This window comes from Phalacrocorax aristotelis, chromosome 12 (genome assembly GCF_949628215.1).
Source record: "Phalacrocorax aristotelis chromosome 12, bGulAri2.1, whole genome shotgun sequence".
Lineage (NCBI taxonomy): Eukaryota > Metazoa > Chordata > Aves > Suliformes > Phalacrocoracidae > Phalacrocorax > Phalacrocorax aristotelis.
Window position 1 is genome coordinate 12,083,484 of NC_134287.1, and position 19,310 is coordinate 12,102,793.

A 19,310-nucleotide genomic window follows, 5' to 3' on the forward strand; every position below is an offset into this window, starting at 1 on the left:
AGTAACAGAAAATGTTTTGTTACACTTTTTTTTCTTCAAATCTTTTGTTCTGTGCAAGCTTGTTCCTACTTTTTGCTTATACGCCTTTTCTTATGTTTGGGTGGAAGGGGTGATGTGGCCCGAGCACAGGAGGTGCAGTGGAACTGCTTATAAACCACGGATTTGTCCCTCTTTTCTACCGATTTGGCTATACTGAATTCTTCTTCCTGTATTTCAGTGAAGCAATGAAAAAACCCTGTCAACCACCCCTGAAATTAAATTGAATCCTGTTTGCTCGCAGTGAAATAATGATTTCCAGTCTCTTAGCTTCAGCCTGCAGAGGGTGTGCTTTCCTCCCTCGAACCGTCGTCGCCCAGCGCAGTGCCTGTAACACACTGTCCCGTTAACAGCGTGCTGAGAAGCCAGCATTGCACCCAGAGGTACGAAGGAAAAAGGGCGTCTGTCCATCTCTGCCCCCTGTGACATCTGTCCCTCCGTTTCTTTGACTGTCAGCAGTTTGAAGAACAGGCTGTGGGACTTCTTCCCAACTGACCCCGTCCACAGTGGAAAGGACACTCCTGAGGGCACACAGTGTTTCTTTGCATCCTCTTTCGGGACTCGCTGTTGGTCCTGCACATAATACAGAATGGAGATACGTGCTCTTTCCTCCTCAGTGTTTTCCTGGTTCCTTTGCTTTTGTCGGTGGGGGCAGCTGTGGTGTCGGAGATCTTGGGAGAGTCTTCCCTGGAGTTTCCCCATGCTCGGTCAAGCAGCGATCGGGCTCCACTGTGCTGGGTCGGTTGTGTTTTGTCAGGTACCTGAAGCTGGGTGTGGTGGTGAATTTTGAAAGGCATTTTCTTCAGCATCCACATACTCCTGGAGCATGCATATGGGACTTTATATGTAGTCCTGCCTTTGGCAGCTAAGTGAGTAAACTGCCTGCTGCAAGCTGCCTCTAGGTGTGGTTACACCTCCCCAGGCAAATCGCACATGCTGGTGATCTGACTGGGTACTTCCACATACCTCCCTCTCCTGCCTCCCAGAAATACTGGAGGTTTCATAGGCTTGGGTGTTAGATGACAGCATATTTGTATTGCTGGTGAGAAACATGTTGCTATTCGCGGTGTTTAGTGGCAGTATAGTTAGATAGCTAGACGGTGATGTTAAGTAACACAAACCTGGAGCCACTGTCTTTGGACACATCTTCCCATGCCAATCTTGGTGCTTGGAACAGTTTGCCCATTAATTTGTTCCAAGCTTCCACCCCCTTCCTGGCCTCTCCAGAAAACCCTTGGCAAACCAGCTCCTCTGTAAATCCTTCTGCCTCAGCTGGCCACTGCCTCCGTTCATCCTCTCCTGTCCAGTTGCCCATTTTGACTAAAGGTTGAAAATTTGACAGCACAGAGATTTATGTGAGCATTTTACGTCTTGTAAAGAAGTACACAGATCCCTTATTCTTTCAGAAATGGAAATTTGCATTTTAAGGCTGAAATATGGACACAATGTTCCCCTAGAAAATGCTGGTTTTATAAGGCTAGTTATATTCATAGATTTTCTTTTCTCCAACTGGAGACTGTAGTCCAATATTAGAAACGTTGCACTAAGAGTACCCGCAGAACTTGTGCTGCTGTCATCTTTGCATCTTCTGGTGCCGTTTAGCTTTCAAAACTGGTTGGGTTGGGTTTTTTTTTTTTTGTGTTCGTTTTTGTAGGTGAACATAGTTATTGTGCATTAGTGAAACACATGCTTGACAAAAGCATCTTGACAAAATCAGTGGGTTTTAATGGTGTTAACATACCTCTGGGCTTGAAATGGAGCCTGAAGAATTTGTCCTCTGGAATCTTATGTTATGTTTTGGCCATTGGAAATGAAGCACCTGACAGCATTAAGCTATCGGAAGGATTTCCAGTCGTGGGCAAGCAGCCATTACGTATATGTTAATCCACAGTAGGAGATTTGGACAGCTTCTGATTTACTAGCACTCGTCTGTTCAATATAAGCTGGAGATCAGCACAGTAGTTACCTTTAAAATTGAATAAAAAGCACTGAACGGGAAAGGAGATGATGCAAATCTAGTGGAATTGGTAATTGTACTTCTAGGTAATCTTAAAAATGTATTTTTCAAGGTGGCTGAAGGAACTACTTTGTAATTGCCGCTCTTGATTAAAAATATCTTACCAGCTTTGTCTCGTTTTAAAGCAGACACTTTAAATTCTTTAATGTCCTTTTCAATAAAGTTGGATTAAACTGGAGAACTAGAAACTATATCTGGCTTTTCGTAGCTTGAGCATTTATATGTTTGTTTGAATGCTGGAGAGTTTACATGAACAGATTTATTAGCTGAGCTAAACATATGGTTTTAAAACTAGACTATAAAAATTCTTATGTTTTCTTCATATTGTGGCTCTAAATAATTTTATTAGTAGACTTTATTTAAAGAATTTGTGGCATGCTCAGTTTTATTCCAAAAATGGTACATTAAATGTATTTATTTAAGTGGGTAATAAAACTCGAGAGCCAGGTCATAAAGTGGTGTTCAGTAAAATGTACAAAAATAATACAGAGGCTCCTGTCACGTGATCTGATAACGAAACCAGAGGAAATAAGTTTCTTGTGTAGCGTATCATACAGGAGGAATAGAAAATGTCTCAACATCAGTAATAAATATGTATGTAATATATCAACATTTTTATGTTTGTATAGGAATTTTGGGGTGTGTGTGTGTTTGTGCACTTGCATACAATTTTATTTTTTTAAGGAACTCCTATTTTAGAGATCATTCACAATTTCAGCTATTAATAATGCTAACCTTTCCCAATGTATAAATACTCCGTTGTGGTCTCCCAAACAGCTGTTGTGTTCTCCAAAAAGACCTCCGCTTATTTATCCAGGGACCTGTGTAACAACGGTGTTAGGTTGATGATGTATATGGTAGACCACATCGTCCAAAAGGTCCACTGCTTTCTCACCACATTTCTGGGGCAATCTGGGTCAAAGCATTGATGTGACAGAAACTATATTTTCAAGATGCGATTTTAAAACCAGACAGACTTGAACTGTTCCAGATTCCCCCCAATGCTTTGACTTTTCTATCAGCTGAGATTTCAGATTATTGCACAGCCTGTGGCACAATGTAATTTTTACAACAACATCTATAAGGTATTCCTTGTATAGGTTTTACTGCATTTGCAATAAATTTGTGATGAGGTTAGCCTGACCTGACTGTTGTAGGCTTGGAGATTGTGGAAGAGTTCAGCTGTTGACAATGTTGTATGAGCATGGCTTTGTGTGTCATACAGGTATACATATATATATACACACATCTATAAATATGCTTTCTTGAGCTATGGATAATAACCCTGTTGCATATCTCTTTAGGGATACTGAAGTCTTGAAACTGAAATGGGAATGACTCCCTGGGAAAGCCAGTCCAGAAGTTTAATTTGCTGAACTCTCCGCAGGTTGCCCTGTCAAGGGCCTGGCTTTGTCTTCCTGGAAAAAAATGTCTCAAGGAGCACGGTGGGATGTGTCAGCCCAGGGCTATCTGTAAAGGGGATCCACTGTGAAACTAAACTGCTGTGTGTCGTTGACCCTTGTTGGCTTTCATCCATGGAGTGAGTTTCACAGAAACGGATCTAAGTGCTGTTGTATGAACTTTGCTTTGCATGTCGGAGCGGTGCTAGCCCCTTGCTGTCAAGAAGCACGTCCAGCTTCTCTTGCACAGTGAGTGAGCCCTGCAGCACACACATCATGGGCCAGAAATAACGTAGGATGATGGGCATTCCTGATGGGAAAAGTGGGCGATACTAAAGGCAACTGTGACTAAACACAATGTTTGGCTGCTGAGTCGCTCTCCAGGGCATTCTTTGGGCAGCAGTCCTCTTCAGCAGCTGACCATGAGCCTTCATTTCTGCCCCTAGCAGCACAGGGATAACCTATAGCACAGGGATAAACTACAGCCCCTGTGGCTGTAGTGGCTCTGTCTTGCTGTCAGCCTGTCCCACCCACTCACTGAGCTGTTTGGGGCAGTGACCTTAAACTTCTGTGTTGCTCCCAAATGCCATCACACTTTGCAGTCTCGCTGCATACTGAAAAGTTGCTAACCAGTCACTGCAGAATCTTCAGATTACCTTGCTAGTCCTGGAGAGCTGTATCCCAGTATGGTTTCCCTGAGCTAACTAATCCACCGCAAGAATGGATTTAGCAAGACAATTTATCAGTGGAGATTTGCATTGGTATACAATTGGTTAAGGATATAAGCTGAAATTCAAATTTGTACTTAGATGTGGTTTTTATTTAAAACAATATCTTACATAGGATTTCAGTAATGTGTTTTACAAATCACTCTTCAGATGCTCTTTCTGGAGCTCAGTTGGTTATGTTATAAATGAAGAATGGATTCAGGAAACTTCACAGTATTAGTGATTGTCTTGTAATGTTTTCCAGATGGCACGACGTGATGTAATCCATACTGCCCAGTTTGTTTTCACTGCACTCTCTACTCTATCATACCCAATAAGTAACCAAGAGACTTTAAGAAGCTCATCAGACTGTTATGACGATAGCTGGTTAATCCAAATGTTCTTTATTAAGTTATGAAAACTGCAGATTAACAAATCACTTGCTGGTGAATGCAAGAAGATTGATTGCTACTCAAAGCTCTGCAAGAACTAGATATGCAACTGGGATTAGTTTAGCTCAAGCTACACTTCGGTGAATGAATTCCGTTTTCCTCCGGGCTATGAAGTAGTTTACATCTGTTCAGTTGTAAATTTCTCTAGCAGCAGTGGGTAATTTTGATTCCTCTTCTTTGGAGAAGTGTTGGGAATGTTTATTTGTTGTTGTTTGCATTGATCTGAAATAAAACCACACACTCACATCACCGGTTGTGTGGGCATGGTGGCTAAGATCAAATTAATTGCAGCTTGCAGTTGCTCATAATTCTGCCAGTGCTCATGCAGTAATGTTGTTTACTAACTGGTGCTTTTATTAGGCTGACAGACCATCATTTGAATGGCAAACCCATCAAATTTAAGTAGGCACTTAGCTCAGGATTTTCTCAGCATCAATTGAAGGCGCCAGGGGTACTGTGTTGGGACAGGTGCAGTCTTGCTGTGCAGAGGCAGGATTTGAGGACATGGGGAACGAAAGCTCCCTGTGCATCCTGACATCCAGCTGTGTAGGTTTCTCCCTTGAACCCACATCCAAGAAGTCTTCAAGGGAGATTAGGGCTGGGGTAGGAGGTTTCAATCTACTGGCAGTTATCCTGTAGAGTGGGTTTTGCAGGCAGTTCTTTAGGGTATCCTACCCTTTGGTTAAGCCCAGAAAAATGGGATGGAGAGAAGAATAACAAAAGAGACATAAGCACATGGTATTAACTAGCTTCTGGAAAGGAGGAGAGATTTTCCTGAAGTGGGTTTAGTGTCTTGAGATTGTCTCATCATACGTGGTGCAGCTGCCCATAGGTTGCCATTGGTAGGACAGATTGCTGGGCAGGTTGACCTGATCTGGCATGGCCCTTTCTACCCTGTCTGTATGCATTCAGGCAAGGAGGGTTGGAACAGGAGCCGAGAAACGCTGGAAAGAAGAGCAGTTTCCAACACGATCGTTGTTTGATTGTTGTGCCGTGTTTGCTTGTGTTGCAGTTTTACCCAGTGACTTCCTCATCTGGTTTCTATCATGCACGGCATTGCTTGGCTGGTAGCTGTTTTTATTTTTCCTTTATCGTGTCTCTGGGGACTTCCGCAGTTCAGCGTTAAAACATCCCCTTGTAGGGGAGGAGGGAAAGAGGAGATGTTTACATGATCACATGTCTCATTTTACAGTTTCCTGATGATTTTGAGTTTGGCTGCTTGTAAGGAGCATTTGCTGCTCATAGTCACTCAGTCTGGGCTTGTTCATTGACTCAGGCTGTCTTTGCTCACTGCGGTATTGCTGGTGATTAATGTGCTTTGCTGTTCTCATTTCTACAGCCTGTCCCGTGAAACAAAATTAATGACAGTGGCTTTTGGAAATTGAAGAGTAGCAGAGTGCTAATCACATTTTTCATTAACTGCTCCTCTGAGTCCAGGGGAAGGGCTGTGATGCTCAGTTTCACACAGCCTCTTTGCCTGTTTGTCTTTTGTAAAGAGTATGTGGAAATGGGCTCACCAGTGAAATATGGGCTGGGAGAGGGGAAAGAGTCCTGAAAGGATGGCGTTTTGATGCCCTTCTTCCACAGCCCTTCTCTCTTTCCTCCCCTACTCCTCAGAAACTTTGCCTTCAGGTTTTGTCCCACACAAAATCTTTCTAGTCTTCCTGATGCCCTGTCATGTTCTGATCTGCCAGATGTTTAGTCTCTCCTCTACCTCTGCCTTCTTTGGTTTTAACTTTTCTGTGTAAGAATTGGCTGCTTCATCCTCAACAGCTAAACCTTGTGTACAAAGCACAAAGAAGAAATAATCATTGCTTTCTCCTGTTTGGAAGAAATGCCATAGAGAATCACAGCAGATTTGACACCTGGAAAGGTTTTAGCTCAGAAATCCAGCCCACTGACTTGGTTTAAGATGGTGGGAATGGAAATTCAGCATTTGTTTGAGAGAGGGCAGAGATTTTCAGAGTTGATAGAAAGAGAAAACTTTATGTTCTGGAAATGTAACATATATAAAAGGCCTGAAAATGCTCGATTAACACTGGCTTTCTAGCACTATAGGGTCTCAAAAAAAATTTGACTTTGTTGCTGAAGGAGGGAGTGACTGTAAAAGACACTACCTTCCTGAGGAAGAGTAGGGAGCCCTTTCCTGCGAGACTATAAAACAAATTGAAATCTTGCCTCGAAGGATTTCTGGCATGCAGAGCGCTGCTCTAAGTGTAGATTTTGTGTTGGCTCAGCGTGCAGACGGCAGGTCTCAGAGCCCCAAGCTCAAAAGGTCAGGATTGCATTTAGCCCATAACTATCAACTCTGTGATACACTATTAGTCATAGAAACTTGAGAAATTTGTTAAGAAATTCTGGGTTTGATTTTGATATATTGGGACAGCTTATAAATTCCATCACGGTTTAAAGTGGTACTGCCAGTAAGAAAACCAGTTGGTCGAAATACAGTGTTTTTAAAAGATTTTACTCCTCTTACGCTTTTTGTGAATTCACAGTAATCTTCTAATTTTAAGAGGAAAAAGTTATCTGTGAGTGTAAAAGCTGTCTGTCTAGAAGTAAATTCTTTATGCGTAATGTGGTTAAAATACTTCTATGTAACTTTCCAGTTGCAGGAGTAGTACAAGATCATTTTAGCAGCAATAGGTTAAAAAATTATTCAGAGAAAAGTAATATTTTTCTAAAGTTGCAAATGTTCCTTTAAAATTCTTAATTGCGTTTTTCTTCCCACCTAAGCCTCCAATTTCTAATTAATCCCAATTAGGCAATTTTTGTTAATCAGTAGTGTGGTACCATATTTTGTTGTTATTTCCCAGAAGCTGTGTTTATCTACATCAGCTAGGTCAAACCGTAACTTTTATAGGAAAGCTACAGAGCAAACCATAAACCACTTCTCCTGCATAAATCACTTTAGTTGTTAAACATCAGGTTGTACATATTACCCTGTTAAAGGTGGAGGTTTTTATGACGCTGTCATGTGACACCGTCTGTTCTGTCTTTTGTTCTACTTACAGAAAAAAGAATAATTTTTGCAGAAATCATAGAACAAGATATTAAACTGTGGTGCTCATTTTTTTCCCCATTGATAATAGATAAGATCAAACTGATAAGCGTCAGAAGTCTTGTTCTATGCAGAGGCTCTTTTGAGTAGGTTGGGGAGGAGTGACGGGACATGGCAATGTGAATGGGACAAGCAAAATGGGTAAGCGCTTGTGTTTATCTGTCAGCCAACAGTAACACCGTGGCACATCAGACAGTTTTAATGTAATTAAACATTTTCAATTTAGACACATTAAACAAAATTCCCACATCTGTTCATATGATAGCTCATTCTTGCTTACTATATGAGTGTACTTCTGCTCTCGAAGGTGATAGCAAAAATGTCCCATTTTTGTGCTTATTCTCTAGATATAGAGCACAGACCTGGAAATAATTAGCTCAAGAAGCTATTACTTTCCTAAACATACTGGCTTATTCTTATTTTAAATTGTTTCAGATTCTTGTATATACATGTAGTGCAGAAGGAAAATATGTTTTCATCTGTATCCCATCAAGAGGATTGTGTGTCATTGAAACAATCCTCCTCCATAAGCAGGAGTTTACTTTTCAGGCAAAGGAGGTCCCTTTGGGGTTAGAATCCCACATTGGAGACTGGCAGGTCAAATTCTTTATCACTTCTAAACTAAACATGTATATTGTGAAAGCTGTTTAGCCATGTCTGAATCTCCGTGGTGCTATTCTGAATTATTTTTCAGAGCACATATAGGAAAAACCTTGAAAATTTTTTTACATTCAAAGATTTTTTTTTAAAAAATCTTGAAAATAACTCATTTATTTAAATTTGTGAATACAAATCTTTTAAATAAGAGGGAATGCACATTCAGGAACAAATTTCATGGAATAATGCTAATTTCATCTGGTTTAGTAGGGATTTTTGTCCTGTTCTATACACTGATACTTTGTCAAATGTGACTAGTTAAGTACTACCAAATAATACATGTCCTTTCAGTTACTATATACAGCTTAATTTCCCCTTGATTTAATGAAATTTTTGTTCTCTCTGCAACTGTTCAATACCTTAGAATCCCACTATACCTGAAGGTTTTGAAAGTCAAATATTAATTATTTTCTAAAACTTTCTGTTAAATATCAAGATTAATTTTCTTTATTAAAAATTCTGAGTAAAATGCAAATAGAAGATTTTTTTCTTGTACAATTTTAAAAATAATCCTTCAATACTTCTTATAGTGAAAATATCTTTATGCAACAACGTGATCTAGTCACGATGCAGGATTCCTAACCTATTACAACTTTGGAAAGTGTTTTTAAAACTTGGTCTCTGATCTTGAATTTAAAAAGCATAATAGAAAAATTTTTTTCTTCTGTAATCTTAAAAAATCTAGGAGAACTCAGTTTACAGAATCTAGAGTATACCATTTTTAAATAAAAGCAAAGATTTCCCTTAAAAAAAATTTCTTATGCAAGACAGAAGACAGCTTTGCAATGGAAAAAGCTGTTCTGCTGGTTTGCAAAGAAATCTTAATGTCTCAGCTAAAAAGCACACCACCTTTTTATTAATTAGACTGCGTACCTCAGAAACTGGTTTATTTCATTTTGTTATGAAATTATAAAACTCTGCAGTGGAGAAAGTGTGGGTCCAATACCTGCCTGTTTGAAATAGGTCAAATGAATTGATTAGTAATTGGTAACATCTAGTGGAACCTGGCAGATGAGCTTGTTGTCAATGCATTTGCTTGATTGTTCATCTACAAACTATAACATAACATTAATTTACAGACTCTCCTGGCCTTAAGTTCTGTTTCAAGTACCCTGTTCCCTTTCGAAAGATAAACTTTCCATAGGCCAGTGCTTATCTGCCTGGCTTCCTGGCTGACTGAGATTTAAGCTATAGTGGCTTGAACAACGCATGCAGTTGAACCTTGCTAACTTAATGTGAGTGCTCAGCAAGATCATGGGGAATTACTGAATTTTTATCAGTAGGATGAAAAGCTCAAAAGCAAAGATAATGAATGAGAAAAGGTAGCGTATTCATTTAACTCGATAAAATTGGTTATAATTACTTAGAATAATATTTAATAGTTAATGATATTTCTTTCCTAGGTCCATAGAAAGGAAGAGAACGTAGGGTATCTTACTGCTGTGTGTGGCTAGTCGATCTTTTGCTGGAAGCATTTGTGCCTCCAATGTGCAATAGTATTGTGTTGATTAGCAACGGCAGATGACGGTCTGTGTGTTTTGGTTTTAATTCTTATTGTGAATGGGATGGTGATGGCGTTTGTAAAGAAGACACCTCCTTCTAATGAAAGCATAATGCACAGACTAGGACTTGAAGGTAGGATTTATTTTTCTTAATTGTTCCTGTTTCCCTTGACAAACGTGGTTTTTCTCAAATACGATTCAGAGTAGTTGTTCCCAAATGAGTTACTGCGGATACGGGTGCCGTTACATGAAGTGCTTAATGTGGTTTGCAAAACAACTAACAGTGAGATACTGTGGAAATGTTCTCTGCTGCTTTCAGATGCAGACAGTCTATTTTTGACCTGGAGACTAATCCAGCCCTGGATTTTGTCAGGTCAGGGGGTGGGCACCAAAGACCTTATCGCTTTTTTTCCTTTGTTGACAACATATCCTTATCCTTCCTGGGTCGTGGGGTGACTGCTTGATAGTGCTGGTATTTAAAACACCTAGATAGAAGTCATGAGCTTCTTTCTCTATTTTTAAGGATGCTCATTAAAGTTGCTAGCACAGCCTAGTGAGCCACAGAGGTGCGGGATGAGACTCGGGAGAGCAGTACGAGTGGGACCAGGGAGCCGTAGAAAAGCACGCCGCCTTCCACAGTGCTTTGTTAAACAGAGGTGTATTAAAAGCACAAATTAGTGTTACATAAGCATAAAAAATTTGCAAGTATTGGATATATTATACACATCTTAATTTATTTATTGTTTTTATTTAATAGGTGTACTTTCAGGAAAAGTGTCTTTCTGGTGCATTTAGGAAATTTTTAATTAAACAGTTAATTTTTTTGTTTGCTTATAGGGGGGACCACTGCAATTATGTGTGTTTTATTTAAGGAAAAGTTTTTTATGTGCATTTTTTTTAAGATTTACTGTTAGATAAGCAGCAAAAACTCAATTATAAGCCTTCATAAAGGTAAGGAATTGAAGGAAACTTCAAAATAGCAAATAGAAGGAGCACATCAAATTCTGTGCAAACCATTAGAATGCGTAAAGGATTGCTTAGTCTGTGCTGGAGCCTGGTGGTAGCCAGATTCACTCACGTTATGTTAATTTTTTCGTTTAGCCATTTAGTGTCTTGGCTTGACATTGCTCCCCTGCCCCAATTCTTGGACCCTGCAGTGTTGAAAGAGTGAAGCAGTTTAACTGCAGTAACGGCTCTGCTTGTGTGTTAATAAGAAAGAATTACATAACTAAGAAAGGAAACCATGTTTTAGTTGGCTTTATTTATATTGGGATTTAAAACTAGAACAAAATAATGTAAACAAACTGTCACTCTGAAAATCTAAGAAATCTGCAGCTATAAATAATGCACAGTTTTCCTGAAGAAGTGATAAGTATCGACTCAAAGGAAAAAAAATCTCCTAAGAGGTTGTGCGTAGCTTCTTGTTGTTATACTTTCGCTATGGATAAATATCGGTGGTTTTGGCAAAATGGTAGTTTTCCTCTGTTTTCAGTCTCTTTCACATTGTAACAACTCTTCCTTTACTGGAGGGGAGGGGGCAAAGGGAAAGAGAAGAAAGAATTTATTCAATATAGGCATTTAACTGGTAAATGGTTCCCTATCTAAAGTCACATTTGCAAAATTTAAGCAGGGCTTTGAAGGAGGAAGGGCAAATGCATGAACTTATGTCTTAACAGAAAAGTGAATGCTCTTTAGTGCATCCAGACTGTATAACAATGTAATTATTAATAATCGTTAAGTTGCCTCTGTCTCTTCAAGTTAATCGTACTACGGAAAGCGTATTACAGGAATAGGTTCCTTGTGGAAAATACGGAATTTGGTTTTTGCTCAGTGGTTACTGAGTTGTTGGCATGCCTGCTGACAGGAACAGTCCTTGTGTGACTGGCAACAGTGGTCAGTTATACCTGAAGAACAAAATTAAGGTGACAAATAGTATGTATTTGAACTTGCGTTAGTGAAGCCTGGCAGAAGGTAGTATTTAATATGCATCTATATAATCGTATCAGGCAACGGATGCACATCTCTGTATGAGGAGGAAATACTGCTTTGAACAAAGGAAAACTGACATTCTTTTGTCTTTCAATATAAATTCTTAGTCAGAGAAAACATGGCCACACAGTGGCAGTTCGCACAGTCCAGTAGCTCATTTCTGAGGTCTTCCCTGGATGTCTTCAGTGTGTTACCTGCTGTATGTCTAAGTTTGCATTATCTGCAATACTGTCTCATGGGTTTTTGTGTGAACTGGTTTAAAACGGTTATGCTAATATGACTCAGAACATTTCTGTAGGGAATGAAAACAAGTGCTACATGTCGGTATTCAGATTAAAAAGCAGTCAGAAGAGCTGAACAGATATTCCTTGATATTGTACTACTTATTTATATCAGTATAGACAATTTCTCAGTTACAGTCTCAGTTCAAAAACAAGAATTAAGTTAAAACCACAGAATAAATAATAGTTTAATTAAGCTGCTGTTTTTCCTGTAGTGACAAAGATCTTCGTATACTTTAGGAAAATGTTGACAGTGTATCTTATTAATTGCTATTATGATAAATTGTTTCTGTTGCAGTCATCCCCATGTGAGCCACTCCTGTATAATTACATACGGTCCTAGTTGTGTTAACTAAAACATCCAAATCAAACAACTCAGTCACTTCTTGTCCTGGGAGTTTGTAATTCTGGCTATATAAATTCATTAAATGCTCTTATAAAAATTATAAATTCAGCAGCGTAGGCTGCTCTGAAGCACTCTCTAATCCTATGGATTTTAAGTGTAGATTAATCCCCAGTGACTCACAGGACTAGATGAGTAGATACAAAAATGTTTAGCTGTTAAAAAGTGTGCAATCTGTTTTTCAGTGGATTGTATGTAGCTTCTGTTTAAAGATCTGTAGAGCTGCCATATGGAAGTGTTTATCTTTTAGTGTTGTTCACCTGTCTTGAAACGGTCACAAAAAAAAGGAAAAAAGGCTTAGAGGAAAAAAAAAGAAGAAATAAGAACTATAGTAAAGAATGAGCAGCTTTGATCCCAGCCAGATCCTCTCTACCTCTCCAGTTAGAGACTTGGGATTTCTTCTTTAAGCCACCTATCGTCAAGGATTTAAACAGCCAAAATGTTCTGTTTGGGTAGTAGAAATGGCTTAACATCTGCAACATATTGATATTTTCTGTGCTAAAATTTGTCATGGTGACTTTTTAAATTTCCCCAAACCCATGTTTCAGGCTCTTCACGTATCAAACAGGTAATACAGCAGAGTATTAGAACTGTGCTGAACGTAATAGATTCCTTCGGTGGTATTTTGCTGTCGTTTCACTCGGAGATTGTTTTCTAAAGCAATGACCTGTGGTTTTCTACTTTTATTTTAGCTGGCATGAAAGCTATACAAGTTTCTTTTTTAGCAGATTTTACCTCTGTTCTTCAGTATGGTTTGAGTATAATGTTTCCCAGTAAATGGAGTGGCAAAGAAAACCTAATAATCTTGTTACCGATGCAGCGTTGTATGTCCGAAGACTGAAGCTGCTGAACTATAAGCTAAACTTTCCAGTGCTGGCAGCAACCTGCTGCATACGGCACCATAAGCAAACCTGTGAAGGAGTTTAAGCTGCAAATTACTAATTTGCACAATATATCAAGTATCACCTTGATGGGACATGAGGTTTATTTATCTTTTAAAAATACTTTGCAGTACATCAATAAAATCAGGAAGGAATGATATTCTTTAGGAATAATTAGCTCTGGAACATCTCTTTACACATACCTTTTTACTCAGTGCGTATACATTGTAGGCATATAACTAAGCAAATTGTGCAGTTTTAGAAATCCTATTATACTAATAAATATATTTTGTCTTATTACCCCCGAAGAGCAGCAGGGAGCATGAACCCTTCCTTTCCAGCAACATGTGAATACATTTTATATTAATTTATTTCTTTTCATCATATATCACAGTGAACTTGTACCAAAAATTAATGTTTTAGAGACTTCCATTCAACTCTCTCAGAATTCTACTTTCATGCAAAGTTGTGAAAGGCAGTTGGTTTGGGAGTTTCTGTTTGTTATTCGTTAGTCCTGCTGGAGCTTGAAAATTTCCTTTATAGAATTAGCAGTTCTTTTTCTGAATCTTTGCTTGAGGAAACACGCCGGGGAATCCTCCACGTGCTCTCTGGTATCTAAGCAAACTAGATGTTCATGTCCAGTATTAAACTTCGTTAAACAGCCCACAGAATGAATAAATACTTAATTTCTCAATATAATTACTAAAGGAAAAATGGGAATCTTGGCTTTCTTGAGCAGAAGAATCATCTCACTGCTTTTACTTAGCAATTTCAAATATTCCTTTATGAACAATTGACGTGGGACAATTTGAATCCCTAGCCCAATCAATTCTCATTGACAGACCTTAAATCTTAGAGCTGTTGTGTTCATGGAAATACGTTCACTTATATTTTTGGGCTTGAGAGAAAAACAAAACAAAAATGACCTTAAGATAAACCAACCGGTGAACCTGTGGAGGTGTTGGTAACCTTGGACACTCTCACTGAAAAGTGCCTCGGAACGAGCCTGTGGAATTAGTGGTTTTTTTTCCTTTGTAGCACAACTGGGACATAGAAACCCTGTTTTCTTTAGCGAGAATGCTTGGACACCCTCCAATTGAGTGGGAACAAAGAGTTGTCTGTCAGGGTCCCAGGAGCCCCCACATCTGCTTTTTAAAACAGGATGTGGGGAAGGGTAAAAATCCGCTCCATCTGTGACACTAATGCGGCTTTGAGAACACCTGGAATTACCAGACCCGGCATCTGAAGCTTATCGCTGGAGCTGATAGCTGATAGACTAAATGCCTTTAGGGGCTGAGTTTCCGTGTTGTGTGGGAGCTCAGCATTAGGGCAGATTTTCCACTGGAGGATCTGGACCCTAAAATCTGAACCCAGTCCTCCTTTGGAAAATTGTAAAATAATTATAACTTATTGGAGACTGTTTAGCCTGTTTTTAGCTTTTATTAAAAAAAAAAAAACAAAACCCAAAACAACAAACCCAAACAACAAAATAAAATAAAATTAAAAATCCTTTCAGTAATTTTTAGTGCGTTTCACTATCCACTCAGAATTTTATAAGCAAATGCATCAAATTTACGCTTTTATTTTCGTTAATTGCTTTCTGTTTAAGTTGGTTTCACTTGCGTGAATGTCCAACAAAGCAAAGAACATTAAGCACACAGCCAGGTTGTTTAAGGGAAGTTCCTTCTGAGCTCAAAAGAGTATTAATAAATAACTGTGCATTTTCAGTAGAGCCTGAAAGTGTTTCCTCTGACCAATGTGCAGTGGAAAAGGCCCAAGTACATTGTATTTTCAGGCAGCTTTTACACAAATGTGATTCAAGTTACTCAGATAGTTCGCTAGCTAACAAAAAGAAGAAGAAATATTTTGGTGGACAATTTGTGAAAGGAAAATTGTTTATAGACTTCATATTAATTATTCATCTGTCTCCGTTTTCAGCTAAAGGTGCTGTTGGTGAATTCTGTCAACAATTTCAAAAAAGTAGTGATGTTTAATTTGATTAAAGCTTTCTTAGGTCTCTGTGTATCATGCCAAAAAGATTTGCTGGGTTGCTGTTATTTTGTTTATTTGCAATGGGGAAGCGATAATTGGGCTACCGTGTCCTGGCTCTAACACTTCTAGATTACAGGAACTGCAATAACAAAACTTGTCTGGGCAACTTATAAAAGCTCTGCTTTCTATTTCAAAGATTGCTTGTTTAAATCTGTGGCCCAATTAGCTGCATACTATTAAGTGTAGAATTTCTTAGTATAAAAATAAATATTTTGCTTCAGAATACATTACAATATGTTTTAGAAAGTAGTCATAATAAAAAAAAATGTGGTTAAAGTAATCTTTATTTCTAGAATTATAAAGTTAGCAGGAAGACTCTGAAATGGAAAGGTTGACAGCCATAACTCTAATTATGTGTTCTTGAAACTAGTCGGTGAGTATGTTAATGCCTGCTTTTTGTATTCACTACTCAGAATTTATGATAGCATATAATTGTCAAAGTTCATCAACTTGTGTTTGATGTTTTTAATATTGAAAAAAACCCTGTCTGTTAAGGAGGATATGCACTATGGATTGAGAGGCAACTGAGTGCATTAATTCCTGTTGATTCATTTTTGTGGTAAATCCCAAATGCTAAGGATGCTCACGGCTTTTTCAGTCAGCTGAGTTTCTGCTGTTTTTGAGTACAAGTATGAATGATGTGCTCTGAGTTTTAAAATTTTATTGTTTTGGAATTCAGCTTCAGTTTCTAAGAATGAATTTAATCTCTTTGAATTTCATCTCTTGTATAATCATCGTCTTAAAAGAAAATCTTTAAATTGCCACAAACTCCAGTAGAGTTAGTGTGTCAGCTGGGCTGGTTGCATCCTTCTTAACAGAGAAGTCTATGAAGTACTGAAACTATAGTACTGGACATACCTACTTCATAAGTTCAAATAAAGATAATAAGATTATTTGAAGGATTACTTTTAGGTTTAAGAAATAGAGAATATTTTAAATGGAAAAAACCTATGAAATTAGGTGGTGAGAGGAAAATTCTGGTGACGGAGCATTTGTGTTAATCTGGCTCACAGTTTGCCTTCACTCCTTCTTCTGTCAGTCTTAATGCTGTGTAATCCTCCATAATCTAAAACTGGGTATGCACTGCTTTTTCTGTGAAATAAACCATCAGTTAGAGGGGAAAAAAAAGAATAACAGTTAAAAAAAAACAAACCCTGTCTATAACAGAGGTTTTTCTAATTACTTGGGAGAAAGTATCATAGTTGCTATGACTTTCAAAATAATTTTCCTTTACTGTACTGCTGGCAATCTATTCAACTTTTAAGCAATTTGTATTTCTGTGTTGCTGTTCCAGGAGGTTTGAGTTGCATGTAGAGCTAGAAGCTGTTACGCTGTTGTCTTGTTGGAAAAAAGTACAAAGAAAATTTCCCTAGACGTCGGTTGTTGTAGTAGAAACATCTGAAAGCCATCTTATTCTTTGTGAATGCTTTAAAAGTAAATTGTTTATCTTAGAGGCATTTTTTTAGAAACAGTAGCACCTGGCTTGAATTGGCACTTTTTTATCCTTTTCATTTTAATATTTTCAACGTAATTTTAAAGTATATCTCTGTATATTTCTAAGAGGCGTGGTATAACATAAGTACAGCAAAGATGAAGGACCATTGAATGGTGGTAAGGAAGAACAATGAATCTCTTGAACGAGGCATTTCATCAACATGTAAGAGTAGTTAAAATGTTATAAAATTTCTGTTTCTTTGAGTTAATATATTCATATTAATGCTGGCAATGAAGTAAATTTTCTTGAAATCCTCACTCAGCACAGTAAGTAGTGTTCTGTTCTGTCCAGAGGGTACAGGGAACGAATGCAAAAGCATTTTGATGTTAAAATTAAATATCAGTATGCTACAACAGTTGAACAATACAAATCTTTTTCTTTTATGTCTTTGGCGTTAGATTTTTAGGGAGATATGGAAAAGGTATATTACTTAAATGCTGTTAATTGCCATTAATCTCAAATTATAATATAGAAGTTGACAAATGATTATGTTTAACTGTTATGGTGTTTTTAATGTTGCATTTTAAAATTGTAAAGGATAGAAACTTTGTTTTCGTTTGCATTCATTTAAATCTCTTGAAAGGAGTTTAATTTTCTTTCACTTTTATAGGTGTAGTTTTCCTTTATGGAGCCCGTTTTGTTCTTCTAGCTTAGGGGAAAGTGTTTGCCATACAAAAATACCATAGTGTATTACGCGTACCCTTTAAAATGGAATGGAGATACAGAGCCATTGCATATATCATCAATTCCCTGTCTAGACACACACGCGTATCGTACAGTCTCTTCTTTCTTCCGTATATGGTGATTTATTTATTTATTTATTTTGTGGCGAGGAGTTTAGGAGGCTTGAACCTAGCTTCTATTTTTGAAAAATAGAGTTTGGATTAGATTCCTTTTGATTTTTATATGCAAACCAATTATCAGTGCTCTCTTTTCAGGTACTTTTAAGGGATATGCAAAACAAAAATACCTGGGAAATATTTCGTAACTCCTGTAAGATCTGTGAAGAGTAATGACTGGAATACAGAGAGGATGAAATTACGGACAATGCAATAATATACTGTTATACTGTAATAACTAATTAAAAATGTAATAACTAAGTAAAAGCATGAGGACATTATCTTTCCCGTGATATTTAGGGCAGGAACAGTTTGTCAGTGCTAGGAAAAGAGTGGGCAGTTGCAGTAAACCTGCTTTGTTACCCACCTGGCCGTAGGCGTGTAGGCGTAAGGGCTGCTTGTCCCTTGCTCCGCGGGGCACCGCTCGTGAGGCTGCCGGCAGGGTGGGCAGGCGTCCCATGGCACGCGGGGCTGCGCCGGCAGCCTCGTAGCCAGAGCTCGCACCCTCGGCATCGCTACGGCTTAGATTGCGTGGGGGCTGAGAGGTCTCGGCGCCATTCCCATAGGCGCTGTGCACATCTAACGGGAGTGGTCGCCTCTACCTCAAAGGCTTCATTAGGGATTAGAGGGCTTAGCAAGGATTGTGTGGTTTTGTTGCTCTGAGCATTGGAAAATGCAGTTGTGGCTTACTTGGGTAGAGGTTACAGTCTGGTTTGAAAGATGAGCTACAAGGGGTTTCCATAATACTGCGAATTAAATAGTGCAAGTTGAAGTACAACATAGAAGATCATGAATGTGGAGAGAACAAAGGAGAGAAATAACACTGACGAGTGAACTGAGCATACATACTAGTTCTGGGAGCACTCGAGTTGCCTTGAGACAACAGTAAACAATTTAATAGTAATTTGCCAATATATATTTGGCTTCACAGTGTCCTGCATCCTTTTTCATTTACATACTGCTTAGAAATAGAACATATTACTCTCTCTCATGTGAATGAACTGGGATACTCCCTGAGTGCAGTTTAAAAGATCAGTATTATAATCTAAACCATAGAAAACACAGGTGCAGAGAACATAAATAAGATTGCACATGCTTTAGGCATTCCATATCATGAACTGCTTAATTATCCTTCTTTGCTTGTAACTGAATATAGCCAAACTAGGCTTGTGTTTATGAACAGCAATGGGTGACATTTCTTAGGGGATTCCGTGACGAGATTGCCATATTATCTGACACTCTTGACTGAAAGTCAATTTTTTACCTCCTGGCCTGACAAGAGCAGTATACCTTTTTTTTTTTTTTTTTACAGCTTGATGACAGATGAGACCAGGGTGGCTGCAGAGGGGAATCTTCTTTGTGCCAACATGTAAATGAATGAGTTTTATAGCAGTGAGTTAAGACGTCTTGCACCTTTTTATTTTAAATGAGCATGAAGAGCATTGATCTGGGTCATTATTGGTAATAGTCAACCCTAAGGAAAAGGCACCTGCCTGGGTGCCTCATGGAGATAGGGAAAGGCCATCTGTGTTCAGGCC

At 38.5% G+C, this 19,310-nt stretch overlaps 1 protein-coding gene across 3 annotated transcripts in view; it reads left to right on the forward strand.

The window, feature by feature from the left end:
* RBM20 (RNA binding motif protein 20) overlaps positions 1-19,310 on the forward strand; it is a 100,436-nt gene that overhangs the window by 13,632 nt on the left and 67,494 nt on the right. Inside the window, exon 1 of one of the 3 annotated variants that reach the window (XM_075107686.1) lies at positions 9,557-9,652. The exons of the other annotated variants lie outside the window; for them this stretch is intronic. Coding sequence (XP_074963787.1) covers positions 9,615-9,652 — 38 coding nt within the window. The 5' untranslated portion in view covers positions 9,557-9,614. Of the gene's footprint in view, positions 1-9,556; positions 9,653-19,310 lie in introns of those variants that run through there. 3 annotated transcript variants of the gene reach the window in all.